This window comes from Lates calcarifer, linkage group LG23, assembly GCF_001640805.2.
Source record: "Lates calcarifer isolate ASB-BC8 linkage group LG23, TLL_Latcal_v3, whole genome shotgun sequence".
In the NCBI taxonomy this organism is placed as follows: Eukaryota; Metazoa; Chordata; class Actinopteri; family Centropomidae; genus Lates; species Lates calcarifer.
The window spans coordinates 9,143,826-9,160,866 of NC_066855.1; the positions used below are offsets into that span (position 1 = coordinate 9,143,826).

Here is a 17,041-nt window from a genome sequence, read left to right on the forward strand (position 1 = left end):
TATTGGTGCTGTTGCATACATGATGTGTTGTGTTATCCAGTTTGTACTCTGCCTACCTGGGCAAGTTTTAGCATTGGCATGTTGAAACGTGAAGTGGGCCCAAATGGTCTATGAGGCCAAAGGTCATCCCTACTGGCTGCAAACCCCCTACACACCCTTGCTTTGAAGCAAGGCTGGATTACCAACCAGGCAACTTCCCTATGGCCTCAATCCCCAGGAACCCCCAAAATCCCAGGTTTAATATATTGCAAGTTGCACCACAAAATTACAGCATTAACTCAAGCAGTTCCTGAACTGAATTGAATTGAATTTTGCAGCCCTGTCTTTTAGACGGACCCCTTGTTTTAAGACCTGCAGTATCTTAGTTTATATGCTAACACGGTGCATATTCCATTTATTATAATGCTGTGTTTTATTTGATTACCACAAACTAATTGACCTGGCACCAGAGAGTATTATTCCTGCTTCTATGCTTCCTGCGTCGGTGTAGGCAGTTTTGAATGGAAAGTGGGAGGTGATAGGCTACCTGCATAAGGCTAGGCATGCATAGACAACATGTAGTGGGATAGGTGGTTGGTGGTTGATGGTGTCAACATGGGCCTGAGGGGTTTTTTTTTTCGTTTGTTTGTTTGGTTTTTTTTTTTGTGTGTGTGTGTGTGTGTGTGTGTGTTCCCGGGGGCCACCTGACAGGTTGATCCAGCCATGTTATAAGGTCAGTTAATTGCCACACGATGTCAGTTTTGATAATGAGGAGGATAAGTATGCATCAGGGCCCGTGTAGTGTTTAATTTCATCACTAGAAAGATAGTAAGGGGAAATGAAAAATCGTACACAGACCAAACGGCTATCAGTGCGTCATAGGCACACATAGAATAGTTTGATGAAATAATGTGACACAAGTATTTGAATTTGTTCACGCCGGTTTAAGCCAAGCGAAGAAACCGTTGATTAGGCGAGACTAAACGAAACAACGAAATTTCCGACATCAGTGAAGGCAGCATTTGGCATTGTGTGTGTAGGCAGTTAGAAGACTTCTTGGTTTTGCTTTTGACGCCCAGTTTTGTCTTAGTAAGGTGTTATCATGTTTATCATTAGCTTCACCGTGAAATTACCCTCCCATAGTGATGTTCAGACTTAAAAGCAAGGGGAGGAGAAGACGAGTAACAGCCACCACTTGGTGTCTAGAAACCAAGCAGTTGTAGGAAGAGGCAAATCCCGGAACTTGAAACGGTAGGAGACGAGCTAACATTAGCTAGCTTTTTGTTGACAGTGTGTCTGCTGTCAAACCACAACTCGACATCATCTAAAGTTATTCTAGTTAGCTAGCTGGCTACTTCGGGACTTGTGCCAGCGACGTCCACCTAGCAGCCTGCTAGACTCGTATTTGGACCGAAATTTGGTAGAAGTTTCGGCCACTTTTAACCACTTGTGGATCTAGAAGATGGCATCAAGAGGAGGCTTCACGGGTCCCCCGATGAATCCGAATGTGAATCCCATGAATGTAGGGCATTCAGCGGGCATGAGGATGCCAGGAATGCCGCAGCCCCCGGCGGGATACCCCCGAAGCATGAACAGCGCTCCCCAGTACCTCCAGGTTGGTTTCTACCTAATTTATCTGTTAAATATGGAAACTGGGTTGGTTATCTCTGAATGACGTTATTTTTTGCCGCGGCTTTCTAAAATTTACGTCATACTTGTCTGCTTTTAAAAACAAATACAGCACTCCTAAATTTAGTGTTAAATAAACTTATCCAGTTTAAATGAGTCACCTGACGGACACCAAATTGAAAACAATCTCAATGCTCATCAGTCTGAAAATATCAAGGTGTGGGCACAACTTCCGCATTTGAAAGGGTGTGTAATTACTTACTGCCACGAATAAATTGAACACATTTTTAAGATGTCGTTTACAGTGTTTGAATACTGTGTGCCTTGAAAATTTGGACGTTTTATTAATATTAGTATCACAGAACAATGTTTTGAGCATGTATGAAAGCGAAAATCACGTGGCTGCCCGTGGCCTCCTGTCAGTTAGCTTGAAAACAAAAGTAAGTTTATCATCACCACCATCTGTCAGAGCTTAGCCTGCATATATTACCTAGTTTTGCCACCATCTGCAGCCTCGTGTGGTCTTCAGTTGACATGCATTATCACAGTTGTGTAGTGTTTGTCAGTTGGAGCCATATGGGCTCAGATATTTGCTTTTCAGTTGACAGACAGACTAGACGAAGAATACAGCAGTGTTGAGAAGTCATTTCTTTCAAATACATTGTAGATAAATCACTACTGTCTGGTTTGTTTCAGCGTGTAGCTTCATAGTAAAACAAGGAAATACTCATTTCTATATCCTCCATCCAATTATCCCTTTAATTTTTTGACATTAAATCTGACACCAGAATCTCATTACATTGGGATCTCTTAGTAATCTGTTGTAAACCAGTAGTGTGGGAAGAAAGCATAACCAAATCATTTGCATACCTGTGTATTTTGATAACATTAGTTTTTTCAAAAGGGGAAGGAGTGAGTACTAGAAAGATACAATTACAGGGATCTGGAGAGAGAAACTTGTTTAGTACACAGCAGTGTGTTTTCAGTACTTGAAAATTGTTATGAACCTGAAATAATAGCTTCAGTTTCCTGTTCTGTTTCTCTAGCGTCCAGGGATGCCACCCAGTAGGGTGGGGGGCCCCATGGGGTCAATGGGGGGTCAGCTGCCTGGCCCCTCTTATGGTGGAGGGAGCATGCCCATGCGGCCAGGCATGGGGCCCCCAAGCATGGACACCTCAAGGAAGCGGTTCCTTCATCAGCATCAGCAGCAGCAGCAAGAGGCGTTGGGAGGAGGCCTCAGACGAGGGTAAGCCGTGGAGAAGTGAGAGTGTTTGTGTGACAGAAGGAGAAGTGAGGGAGAGGAACAGTGCCAAGGTTGATTGACCAAGGCGCCAAATCAGAGCATGGCGCTGTGGAAATCTTGACTTTGCTTTCATATAAATAGGGCTGCAACTAACAGTTACTTTTGTAATTGTTTGGTCAACATAAGTAGAAATAAAGTGAAAAACTACAATTTCTCAGAGCTCAAGGTGACATTTTCAAATTGCTTCTTTTTCCTGTACAGCCGTCCAAAATAATATATTCAATTTACAATGACACAAAACAAGAAACAAGGAAAACAGCAAATCCTCATATTTGATGAATTTTTGTTATTTTTATTAATTAAGTGGCTTAATTAAATCAAGTATCAAAACTGAACAGTAGTAAAAATTGTCAGCCAAGTAACTCAAGTCAAACCATTTTGTAACAACAGCAACAATGAATGGACAATAAAAAATTTACTTGAAACTCTTGAAATACTGTTTACATTTTAAATCGCATCACATTTCCTGCAACATCTCCCCCTTCTTTCATATCTTGGACATACAAAACCTAATTTTTCTGATTCTGACTGACTAAAACAAACCAGTGTAAAGCCATTGTCAAGTCAAACAGTTAAATTTTATTATCACACTGTTGTTTTGTTGATTTTTATGATATGATATGTAATGGTAGCAGAAAAGTGTTCATGAGGATTAGAAACCATTAAATAAAGGGCTGTATATATTTTAGTTTGTGTACTTTGAAGATGTTAAATTAACATGATGCTCAGGGGGAAGTTTGCTCAGAGTGTAGTTTGTGGTTAAGGAAATGTACTTGCTAATTTTGCCCGTCGTGGCTTATTAACATCATAACAGCGCTACTCTTTATCTAGCATGTGTTTTTCCCTCTGCACTCTGTTTGTGAAGCTGCTGTACTGTTAAAAGCACGGCTTAGATCACATAGACACGCGGATAGGAGTATCTCATGACTGGCCTTTGCTTAGCAGAGGGTATTTTTGACTTCAAACTGCTCAATGACGCCGCACTCATAAATGTGGCGAGCCATGATGCAAAGCAGTATTTACAGTTTTATCCACAATGAACCTCTTGTCTTCTCAGTGTAGTGGGATTAGGGAGCCACAAGGCTAGAGGCACCATCCTAAATTCTCATTAAAGAGCTTCAGAATTAAATTTAGTCATAATGAGGGGGAACTGTGTAATTTAATTAAATAAACAAAACAGCTTTTATGAAGTCAGTAGTAATGATAAGTGAGAGCCCGAGGTGCTCATTCGTGGGACTTAATGAAGAGATAGCAGTGGCCCAGATACTGTTATCGAATGAAGTCAATGAGGTCTTTCTGTTAGTCTTATATGTGTCAGTGCATGGTCAATTCCTTGTAAATTGGTTAATGAAGGTCATAGTTTTAAAAGGGCAAATGCTAAATGATAAGATAACACTGGCAACATAGTACAGTATGTCCTCATCTCATAAAGTAATATTTTTAGCCATTGGATCATCCAAATGTTATAGACAGCATATGGTTAATGTGACCATTTCATTTTACTTTGGAAATCATCATGTTATGTTTTCTGTGTGATTCAGGGCAAAACGACGCAAGATGGCAGACAAGGTTCTCCCACAGAGGGTAAGAAAGTTTTCATCCAGTGAATCATGTGTTACATGGAACTAGTTTTCCTATAGTTGTCTATACTACTTACGTTCTACCATTGGCTCCTCAGATCAGAGACCTGGTCCCAGAATCCCAGGCCTACATGGACCTCTTGGCCTTTGAGAGGAAACTGGATCAGACCATCGCCCGAAAGCGTATGGAGATTCAGGAAGCCATCAAGAAGCCCATTATGGTATCTCTTCATTATAATGCATTGTGAAATTTTAAGGAAATCCAATGAAAGGAAATTTAGAGATAAGGTTTCCAGGTTTTGTGATGTGCAGGCTAATCACAATAAATCCATGAGATTTCAGTCCCGGTTCATTTGGTGACACCTGTGGTTACTAGAGGTGAGCAGCGAGTGTGGTTTAATACAAAAGCAAAAACTACTTCAGCAGCTCCTTTGTCAGAAATCCAGCAGAGGAGCAACTGGTGTATCCATTTACAGTGTAGCCAAACAAACACACATTGTTTCAGTAAAAAATAACATGATGTTTTCACAATAAAAGCCACTGTATGTTTCATCAGTTGAATGCTGTAAGAAGGTTTCAGTAGCAGTAACTTAATACAGCTCTGAGATTTCTTTATGAGAGTGAAACTAACACTGGATTATTTGCATGCATCATTTTCTGTGAATGCCTCATGTGTAGATAGGAATCCAGCATAGCAATGGCAGACCCCGCCACTTTAAAATGTTTTTTTTGACTAATTTATGACATGACAATTTATGGCATGTTTTGTCAAAACCCTTTCTCAACCACTTCAATTTTTTCATTTTAAATTGAGTAACACTGTTGTTACTTGAATCCCTGATGTGTATGCTTGTTCATCTCCTCTGATACAGCAAAAACGCAAACTCAGGATCTACATTTCCAACACATACACGCCCAGCAAGCCTGAGGGTGAGGAGGCAGAGAAGGTGTCGTCCTGGGAGCTGAGAGTGGAAGGCAAACTTCTGGAGGAAGTACGTGTATAACATCACTCATTACATTTGAATCTTGTTGCTCAGTTTCACAATTCTCACTGTGGCCTCACTCCCAAGTATTTCAGTCTCTGTTATTGTGTTTCTGAAAACTTCACAGTCACACAGCTCTGGTTGGCCTGTGTCCTTGGCTCAGACCACGCAACCAGATGTGTGTTTACTGCTCTCCCCACTCCACCCCGCAACTCCCAACACACACATATGCACTCGTACGCACAAGCTCATACTCTCTTTTGAAACAATGAATTGAAACCACTGGCCTTTACATACCAGGGGCTGACATATCCCCCCTCCCTCCATCAGTTCCAGCTCAACTCATTGTGTTGTCTGGGACCACATGAAGGAGGATTTTTTTTTTCCTGTTAATTTTTCTCCCTCGGCTCATTGGGTTAGGTATGCGTAGGAGTTTTGCATGGAGTAACAGAAAAAGAAATGGGATGTGAGGGAAGGAGTGAAAGGGGTCATGTTGTGCAAACAGTTTGACAGGGCTGGGGAGAGGGTGGGGGTGCAACAGCTTTTTCTAGTTGTCTACAGTTTTGTTCCTCACCACCCCCAATGTGGTCAGAGCTAAACAATGCAGCTACACAGCCTGACACAGCACAATAAGAAGACACAGATAGCAATATTGTTGCTCCGCATTTTCACACTCTTTTATGCACTTTGTATTCCTAGCCCGGCAAGCAAAAGAGGAAGTTCTCATCTTTCTTCAAGAGCCTGGTGATTGAGCTAGATAAGGAGCTCTATGGACCTGACAACCACTTAGTAGAGGTATGATGTAATGACATAATCATTTGATCCAACCACCTCATAACATTTTAAGCACAAAAAAATGTGGTGAGATTGCTGTTGATTCACCAGCCCCAGTCCCATTTTTCAGCTCTGGTCAAAAAGCAGAGTTCAGCTGGAATCAGTAAAAATCTGGAGCCCATCCTCTCTGAGCCTGTTAGACAGTCCAGAGAGGGGAGCAGCTTTACTAAGAGCTCTTGAATGTGGAAGCTATCCTACCATGTTCAGTCCAGTAACCTTGAATGAATGTGTAAATTAATCTCACAGATAGAGTTATACCAGCCCTTAATGAAAATCTACAGTGTGCTATACCATTTTTGGCATTATCATCAGAAAATATGTTTTAAAGCCAACTCACAGATCTGTATCTCACATACAAATAGAGTGGTGAGAGAAAATACTTATGGTAATAGATACCTAATAATTATAACATAAGCCTGGAGCACCACAAGTAAGGGTGGACATAAACAAGGAGTAAATAGTGGGCTGTACTTAAGTTAACAACTTACTTGAGTCAACAACTTTTTATTTTATCAACTTATTTCAGTTTAGATTTTGTGTACTTTGGACTTTTAAGAATTTTACTTGTTTTTATCATGCAGTGGCATAGAATGCCCACCACCCAGGAGACAGATGGTTTCCAGGTTAAAAGACCTGGCGATGTGAATGTTAAATGCACTCTACTGCTCATGCTCGACCACCAGGTAAGCTCTTTGCTTGTCCATCTTGTCCAAAACAGTTGTGGTATGACTTGGTCAAACCTCTTTCCACTAACTTTGTATTTGCCCCAACGCTTTGTTTCCAGCCCCCTCAGTACAAACTGGACCCACGGCTGGCTCGTCTGCTGGGTGTGCACACACAGACCAGGGCCAGCATCATGCAAGCTCTCTGGCTCTATATCAAGAACAACAAGCTGCAGGATAGTCATGAGAAGGAGTACATCAACTGCAACCGCTATTTCAGACAAGTAATGGAGTAATTTTGAGTGGAAGCCAAGTGACAAAATGCTAGCTTTCCCCTTGAGCATAAATTTCCCAGTGTTATGTTGATATTCCAAAATGCCTTAAAAATTATTGTGTATCTGTATTATATCAAATGAGCAGAGCCTTGCTAATGTTGAGCAGTGTCTTCAATGATTTGTTCCTTCAAACTAGTGATTCATGCACCCAATGAGGAGGAAAGTACCATTTGTAGGACCTACCGCGATAAACATAACCTGTTCTCTAACCAAATGCTCCTCAGATCTTTGGCTGTCCTCGCATGAGGTTCTCTGAAATTCCCATGAAACTGGCGGGCCTGCTGCAGCACCCTGACCCCATCATTATCAATCACATCATTAGGTAAGGGGGTGTGGATTGTTATCCCTCCATCTGTGTTTTTGCATGTGTTATGCATGTTTGCTTACCTCTAACTGCCAGTATTGTCAAGATCTCAGGTTTTTTCTAGAATCCTCCAAAGTATTTCTAAAGATTTTAATTTCATGCATGAGCTTTCATTTTCAGCCACTGTGCATTTATATGAGATGTTTTGAGTCATCAATACCTAGTCCTAGTTTGCTCTTAAAATTCTGTCTCACTTTGTGTCATCTCTGAGCAGTGTGGACCCCACGGATCAGAAGAAGACTGCTTGTTATGACATTGATGTGGAGGTTGATGATCCACTGAAGGGACAGATGAACAGTTTTTTGTCCTCTACAACTAACCAACAGGAGATTGCTGCTCTGGAGATGAAGGTCGGCCCACCAGTCAGTCACTGTCACCTGCACCTCACAGGCATTTTTAGGAGAGTTGTAATAAAGGGGGAAAGGGTTTGTTATAAGAGTGTTATCGATTCCTGTACTGGTTTTGTTTACTACAGATCCATGAGACGATTGAGTACATTAACCAGCTGAAGACTGAGAGAGACTTTATGCTGAGCTTCAGCAATAATCCACAGGATTTCATCCAGGACTGGCTCAAGTCTCAGAGCAGAGATCTGAAGGTAAACATTGGCTCCCAGCACTAACATCTCAACAAGAGTCCATATAGGATGTTATTTTCTGTTGAGAGGGGTCAAAGTATTACAAAATATGTTTTCAATATCAGTAAGGTTGCAGTGTAGATCTAATTTTAAACTTTTATTCAAACTCCACTTCTTGAAGCTCCAATGGCTGTTGTATTATTGCAAGTAAAACAACAACAATTTAAATTATTAATAATTTTAGAGCATCATTTGCTCCAATTAAATTAGCTCAGTGTCTGGATAAAGATGTGCTCCAGTAGGTTCTGGGCTTGCTAGGTGAATTGGTAAATCATCAACTCACTTAGTACAGTTAAAACATATAAGTCTAAAAAGTGAATTATAAAGTTTTCTGTATTCATGACGTCATGGTTCCTGTTCAATAATACATTTCTTTTTCATTAGTTGATGACAGATGTGACAGGAAACCCAGAGGAGGAAAGGAGGACTGAGTTCTACCAGGCACCCTGGGTACCAGAGGCAGTGGGCAGATACATTTACTCCAAAGTAAGAAATTACTGAGCCTAATGTACCTTTAAACTGTTCATGCTCAACACATGTTTTATTGAAAGGGTTCAGTAGAGTGTTATTAGTTTTAATTCACACTGACATGATCCCTTCTTTGTTTCAGGTGCAACAGAGAAGACAAGAGTTGGAGCAGGTGTTGGGTATCCGACTCACCTAAATACATATTCCAGAGGAGTCACAGCCAACTTTGGTTTACACTTCAGATGATAACGTCTTCTCAATTGAAATTGGAATTAGCTTGGAAAGACACAAGCTGATGTTGCAGCTTAAGTGTTCACAAAGCCATCCTCACTGATGTGATATGAGATACCAGCTTCTAAGTGGGATACACATCTTTGTTGTTCCCATAGATAATAATTTTAACACAGGCAGAGTTTATGGGACCAAAGAGGTTATTTACATGTCCTTAACAATATGTTTGCCTTGCATTGTCATGTCATTTTGAGCCTGTTCAAATAATCTTTGCGTTGTTCTGCAGTATGTTTTGCTTTATGGTACAATATGCTTAAAACATTGTAAGCATTGGTGCTGTTTAGGTGTTTTTCACCATCATGTTGTGTGCTATTTTGAATGGGGTTCTGTTTACCTTCACATTTTAAAGCCATAAGTTTAGATAGGAACAATACCTGGTGTCTAGTAACGTCTCAATAAACAAGAATCGGGAGGCATTGTAGAATTAAGCATTTCATTCCAAAATATGTATGTATGTATGTTCACAAGTACATTTAGATTTTTTTTTTTTTTTAATCTTCAAAAAAACAGGAATTCTTTAAATGTCTTGACTTAGATAAAAAGCTATCGATGCCAATTATAATTTCACAGGTTTTGGTACTGTTTTATATCAGTGGATATATCATTTGAAATGAAACATTTCTTTGCTATGTAAGAGACCAGGATTTCCATGAAAGTTCCTCTCTGGAAAAGATTGAACTCCTTATTTGTTCATGGACATGAATCCACTCTGTCCAGCTGTAATTCTTTCTCAATTTTTTTTTTTAAAAAAAACTTCTTGAATGTTTACATGCTGTTTTCATTTGTCATTTGAGTTTTTCATTGTTTTCATTCCAGATAGAGGAACTATTTGGGGAGACTCTTTGGGTTGAAAGGATCTCACTGTGCGATCTGTACCTCCCAAGAAGGTTAACTGGTGTTTATAATATAGGAATGCAGTTGTAGCATGTCAACTTAACAATGCACCAAATTGTTGTGTACAGTTTGTAGTTTCACAAGTTAACTTTTCATTGAAATGCTGTTTTCTTAAGGTTTTGTATGAGAAGATCTCCAGAATTTCTTGAAACATTCCATGTTCACAGATATCGCTGTGCCAAAATGTGTTTTGTGAAGAAGGCACTTAGAATTTAAGAAATGTTGTATGTACAAATGTTTTTGTACAGCCTCTTTGTAAAACGTTTGCATGTTGTGTATCAATCAAAGGCCTTTATCTTTTATACATTTGGAGTATTTTTTGCAATAAACATACTTACAAATGAGTGTTATATTGTCCTCTTTAAGAGTCTACACCTACCTTTTAGAAAAGCACTAAAATTCTGATCACCTTTTTGTGATTATTTTTTACATTAAGATACAGGCTCTTTCTCAGGTTGTACACTGAAAGACCTAAGTTCATGCTTTCATTATGCATGTAAGTGCTGGTCTAAGAGCTCAGGTATGGCTGGTTTGGCCAAGAACTGGGACACGTTTACCACTCTTCAAATAACAATGTAGAGCAGGTCTAGACCATACTCTTTAAAATGTGGTTACAGAGAGAGACCCAACAGATGCCACCATGAGCAAGCACTAGACGGCAGTGGCAAGGAAAAACTTCCTTTTAAGAGGCAGAAACCTTGAGCAGAACCGGACTCAGGTGTGGGCGACCATCTGCGTCGACCTCGACCGACTCTGTATCCCCCGCCTCTCCCTCTGAGTGTGTGTGTGTGTGGTGTGTATGGCTTCACGTTTGCACTCGCCAACGTGTGTCGTCATTGGTCATGGCCGTCTGGGAGGAGCTCAGAGAGGCGGAGAAACAAAGACAAATTTAAACTACCGCTTGAGCAGGTGCTTCGGTTTGTCAGTACTGTGAGAGCACTTCATTACCGGAGAAGCATAGATGTTGAAACAAGTTTTGAAGCTAATTTTTGTGGAACATGAGTGAGGCTGGATGCCGAACACACCTGCGTTGCGAAGGTAAGGCTAAGGAACTAACTAGCTAGCGGCTGGCCTTAGCATTTGTGTTAACAGCGAGCGTTAGCATTAGCCTTCTCTTTTAACGTTGTTATCGCGTGGGTAAGAGTTTGTTTGTGTATTTATGTTTCCGTGACTGAGGCGCCCTGACGTAGGTTGTGGACCCCCAGTGTTCCCCAGAAGTTCGTCTGTTAGTCTGTTTAAATCCCTGTTGAAATTGTTTATCGTCACTTTACGACATTTTGCATCTCTTTGTAATTTTGTGTTCCAAAATTCCTGGTCATTCTAGCTCGGTTTATAGCGGTCTGTCATGCCGTTGTCAATGTTTAGTGTCTATCTGTGGTCATTTTGTATTATATTGCGTCTGTACCTGGCTGCTTTATACCGTGATGCCAGCGTTACCAGCAATTTGAGGTGCTGCCACGGCCACGCTCTTTGACGAAAACGCAAGCTTTTGGTAAATATTAATCACAAGGCATTACCAGTAAACTGACTGAGTTTGAAGTTGATATGATTAAAAGTCTAGGAGTGCTTTCAAATACAGTGTCCCCAAATGGCGAAAAATGAGCAAAATTTGCATATTAAATCAAAATGGCTGATATGTGGTCCTCGACAAGTCGACAAGTCCAATGGAGGATCACTTTTGATTGTTTCCTTTGCACGCTTTATTCTCAGGCCTTAATAAGTAAATATGTAATGTAATGGTATTAAAAGTAATTTAATATTAGAGATAGCAGTAAAAGTAATCTGTAATGTAAAAGCAATGCAGAAGTAATAGCAATCCAAAATAGAAGGAAAAATATCCTGTTATAGTAAGACATCAAAAACGTAATTTTATAGTGAGGCATAAAATGTAAAAAAAAAATGTCGCAGTATAGTAAGGCATAAAAATGTTTTGTTAAATGTTCTGTTTCAGCTGTAATGTTTAATATTTTTCTGTGTTTTCATGGTTAAACTGTTGATGAAGAATAGGTAGTAGTGTATTGATTATTTTCCTCTGTATGTTTCCCTTTAATTTCCTCCAGGTGTCTCCACTTCATCCATGACATCGTCCACTATTGCCAAAACATCATTCGCGATCGCAGAGACATGGTCCATGATTAGAGAGACATTGTCGAGGATGAGGGAGACATTGTCCACAATCAGAGACATTGTCCATGACTTGAAGAGACATGTGCAAAAGTCGGTAGTGACGGAGTTCCCCAATTTGATGGCATTATCTGCAGTCAGAGAGATATTGTCGATGATCACAGAGACTTTGTCCATAGTCTCAGAGACACTGCCCGCGATCACAGAGACCTCATCCACGAGACTTCGTACAATGAAGAAGTTTTCTGAGACCAGGACAGAAGCATCCAGGTAATTCACAGACAGCTTTACATAAACTGTCCTACACAGAGTACTGACATTAACAAAAAATGTCATAGTATAGTATGACGTCAAAATGGTAAAAAAATGTTATAGTATAGTATGGTATCAAAAATGGTCAAAAAATGTCATGGTATACTCCGGCATGAAAATTGCTCAAAAATGTCATGGTATAATAAGGCTTCAAAAACATCAAAAATATCATAGTATAGTAAGACATGAAAATTGATCAAAAAATGTCACAAAGTATGGCGTCAAAAATGGTCAAAAAATGTCATAGTATAGTAAGGAATGAAAATTGCTCAAAAAATGTCATAGTATAGTATGGTGTCAAAAATGGTCAAAAAATGTCATAGTATAGTATGACAGCCCTCTAATGTTTGTTAAATGTTCTGGTTCAGCTGTAATGTTGAATATTTATCTATGTTTTCATAGTTAAATGGCTGATGAGGAATAGGTAGTTGTATATTGATCATTTTCCTTTGTATGTTTCTCTTTGATTTCCTCCAGGTGTCACCACTTTGTCCACGACATCGTCCACAATCGCAGAGACATGGTCCATGATCGGAGAGACATTGTTGAGGATGAGGGAGACATTGTCCACGATCAGAGACGTTGTCTATGATCGCAGAGACCTTGTCAAAGATGAGAGAGACGTTGTCCGTGATCAGAGACATTGTCCATGCTTCGTAGAGACCTTGCGATAGAATCGGCGGAGACGGGGGTCACCGATTTGACGGCATTGCCCGCGATCAGGGACATTGTTGATGACCACAGAGACACCGTCTATGATCTCAGAGACATCGTCCACGATCACAAAGACATAGTCCATGATCGCAGAGACATTGTCCATAATCTCAGAGACATTGTCCGCGATCACAGAGACGTAGTCCACGATCACAGACGTATTCCAAGATCACAGAGAGTCTTCGTACAATGAAGACGGTCTTTCAGACCAAGACAGAGGCCTCCAGGTAATTCACAAACTGCTTTACATCAACTGTCCAACACAGAGCACTGTTTAGTAAGGCATCAAAAATGTTCAAAAAATGTCATAGTATAGTGAGGCCTCAAAAATGGTCAAGAAATGTCATAGTATATTATGGCGTCAAAAATGTTCAGAAAATGTCATAGTATAGTAAGGAATGAAAATTGCTCAAAAAATGTCATAGTATAGTAAGGCTTCAAAAATGGTCAAAAAATGTCATAGTATGGCGGGAAAAATCATAAAAAAAAGTCATAGTATAGAATGTTGTCAAAAAATGTCATAGTATAGTAAGGCTTCAAAATTGCTCAAAAAATGTCGTAGTATAGTAAGGCATGTAAATTGCTCAAAAAATGTCATAGTATAGTAAGGCATGTAAATTGCTCAAAAAATGTCATAGTATAGTAAGGCATGTAAATTGCTCAAAAAATGTCATAGTATATTATGGCTTCAAAAATCATCAAAAAATGTCATAGTATAGTAAGGCATGTAAATTGCTCAAAAAATGTCGTAGTATAGTATGGCTTCAAAAATCATCAAAAAATGTCATAGTATAGTATGACAGCCCTCTAATGTTTGTTAAATGTTCTGGTTCAGCTGTAATGTTGAATATTTATCTATGTTTTCATAGTTAAATGGCTGATGAGGAATAGGTAGTTGTATATTGATCATTTTCCTTTGTATGTTTCTCTTTGATTTCCTCCAGGTGTCACCACTTTGTCCACGACATCGTCCACAATCGCAGAGACATGGTCCATGATCGGAGAGACATTGTTGAGGATGAGGGAGACATTGTCCACGATCAGAGACGTTGTCTATGATCGCAGAGACCTTGTCAAAGATGAGAGAGACGTTGTCCGTGATCAGAGACATTGTCCATGCTTCGTAGAGACCTTGCGATAGAATCGGCGGAGACGGGGGTCACCGATTTGACGGCATTGCCCGCGATCAGGGACATTGTTGATGACCACAGAGACACCGTCTATGATCTCAGAGACATCGTCCACGATCACAAAGACATAGTCCATGATCGCAGAGACATTGTCCATAATCTCAGAGACATTGTCCGCGATCACAGAGACGTAGTCCACGATCACAGACGTATTCCAAGATCACAGAGAGTCTTCGTACAATGAAGAAGTTCTTTCAGACCAAGACAGAGGCCTCCAGGTAATTCACAAACGGCTTTACATCAACTGTCCAACACAGAGCACTGTTTAGTAAGGCCTCAAAAATGGTCAAGAAATGTCATAGTATATTATGGCGTCACAAATGTTCAGAAAATGTCATAGTATAGTAAGGAATGAAAATTGCTCAAAAAATGTCATAGTATAGTAAGGCTTCAAAAATGGTCAAAAAATGTCATAGTATGGCGTGAAAAATCATTAAAAAAAGTCATAGTATAGAATGTTGTCAAAAAATGTCATAGTATAGTATGGTGTCAAAAAATGTCATAATCTAGTAAGGCTTCAAAATTGCTCAAAAAATGTCACAGTATAGTAAGGCATGTAAATTGCTCAAAAAATGTCGTAGTATAGTATGGCTTCAAAAATCATCAAAAAATGTCATAGTATAGTATGACAGCCCTCTAATGTTTGTTAAATGTTCTGGTTCAGCTGTAATGTTGAATATTTATCTATGTTTTCATAGTTAAATGGCTGATGAGGAATAGGTAGTTGTATATTGATCATTTTCCTTTGTATGTTTCTCTTTGATTTCCTCCAGGTGTCACCACTTTGTCCACGACATCGTCCACAATCGCAGAGACATGGTCCATGATCGGAGAGACATTGTTGAGGATGAGGGAGACATTGTCCACGATCAGAGACGTTGTCTATGATCGCAGAGACCTTGTCAAAGATGAGAGAGACGTTGTCCGTGATCAGAGACATTGTCCATGCTTCGTAGAGACCTTGCGATAGAATCGGCGGAGACGGGGGTCACCGATTTGACGGCATTGCCCGCGATCAGGGACATTGTTGATGACCACAGAGACACCGTCTATGATCTCAGAGACATCGTCCACGATCACAAAGACATAGTCCATGATCGCAGAGACATTGTCCATAATCTCAGAGACATTGTCCGCGATCACAGAGACGTAGTCCACGATCACAGACGTATTCCAAGATCACAGAGAGTCTTCGTACAATGAAGAAGGTCTTTCAGACCAAGACAGAGGCCTCCAGGTAATTCACAAACGGCTTTACATCAACTGTCCAACACAGAGCACTGTTTAGTAAGGCCTCAAAAATGGTCAAAAAATGTCATAGTATAGTAAGGCTTCAAAATTGCTCAAAAAATGTCATAGTATAGTAAGGCTTCAAAAATCATCAAAAAATGTCATAGTATAGTATGGCGTCAAAAATCATCAAAAAAGGTCTTAGTATAGTAAGGAATGAAAATTGCTCAAAAAATGTCATAGTATGGCGTCAAAAATCATCAAAAAAGGTCTTAGTATAGTAAGGAATGAAAATTGCTCAAAAAATGTCATAGTATAGTATGTCGTCAAAAATGGTCAAAAAATGTCAAAGTATGGCATCAGAAATCATCAAAAAATGTCATAGTATAGTAAGGCCTCCAAAATGGTCAAAAAATGTCAGTATAGTAAGGCGTAAAAATTGCTCAAAAAATGTCATAGTATAGTAAGGCCTCCAAAATGGTCAAAAAATGTCATAGTATAGTAAGGCGTAAAAATTGCTCAAAAAATGTCATAGTATAGTATGTCGTCAAAAATGGTCAAAAAATGTCATAGTAAAGTATGGCGTCAAAAATCATCAAAAAATGTCATAGTATAGTAAGGCATGAAAATTCCTCAAAAAATGTCATAGTATAGTATGGCGCCAAAAATCATCAAAAAATATCATAGTATAGTAAGGCCTCCAAAATGGTTAAAAAATGTCATAGTATAGTAAGGCTTCAAAAATCATCAAAAAATGTCATAGTAAAGTATGGCATCAAAAATCATCAAAAAATGACATAGTAAAGTATGGCATCAAAAATGGTCAAAAAATGTCATAGTAAAGTATGGCGTCAAAAATCATCAAAAAATGTCATAGTATAGTATGGCGTCAAAAATCATCAAAAAAGGTCTTAGTATAGTAAGGAATGAAAATTGCTCAAAAAATGTCATAGTATGGCGTCAAAAATCATCAAAAAATGTCATAGTAAAGTATGGCATCAAAAATCATCAAAGTATAGTAAGGCATGAAAATTCCTCACAAAATGTCATAGTATAGTATGGCGCCAAAAAATCATCAAAAAATATCATAGTAAAGTATGGCATCAAAAATGGTCAAAAAATGTCATAGTATAATATGGTGTCAAAAATCATCAAAAAATGTCATAGTATAGTAAGGCCTCCAAAATGGTCAAAAAATGTCATAGTATGTAAGGCCTCCAAAATCATCAAAAAATGTCATAGTATAGTAAGTCAAGTCAAGTCAAGTCAAATTTTATTTATATAGCGCCAATTCACAACAGAAGTTATCTCGAGACGCTGTACATATAGAGCAGGTCTAGACCGTACTCTTTATCTTATAAGATTTACAGAGAAAAACCCAACAGATCCCACCATGAGCAAGCACTAGGCAACTGTGGCAAGGAAAAACTTCCTTTTAAGAGGCAGAAACCTCGAGCAGAACCGGACTCAAGGTGGGCGGCCATCTGCCTCGACCGGTTGGGTTTAGACAGA

The 17,041-nt window shown here is 39.4% G+C and overlaps 3 protein-coding genes across 4 annotated transcripts in view; all 3 read left to right on the forward strand.

Annotated features, from left to right (window-relative positions):
• LOC108873450 (nucleolar transcription factor 1-B) overlaps nucleotides 1-17,041 on the forward strand; it is a 37,347-nt gene that overhangs the window by 10,198 nt on the left and 10,108 nt on the right. The window lies entirely within an intron of this gene.
• Nucleotides 1-17,041, forward strand: part of LOC108873424 (ataxin-7-like protein 3) — a 34,412-nt gene that overhangs the window by 4,179 nt on the left and 13,192 nt on the right.
• Nucleotides 911-9,882, forward strand: LOC108891821 (SWI/SNF-related matrix-associated actin-dependent regulator of chromatin subfamily D member 2). Its single transcript, XM_018689148.2, has 13 exons — nucleotides 911-1,594; nucleotides 2,655-2,854; nucleotides 4,453-4,495; nucleotides 4,590-4,712; nucleotides 5,364-5,483; nucleotides 6,174-6,269; nucleotides 6,890-6,991; nucleotides 7,093-7,254; nucleotides 7,530-7,627; nucleotides 7,884-8,019; nucleotides 8,145-8,267; nucleotides 8,691-8,792; nucleotides 8,917-9,882. Exons 1-13 carry the CDS (start codon nucleotides 1,442-1,444, stop codon nucleotides 8,968-8,970), a joined length of 1,512 nt encoding a protein of 503 aa, XP_018544664.2. The 5' UTR covers nucleotides 911-1,441; the 3' UTR covers nucleotides 8,971-9,882.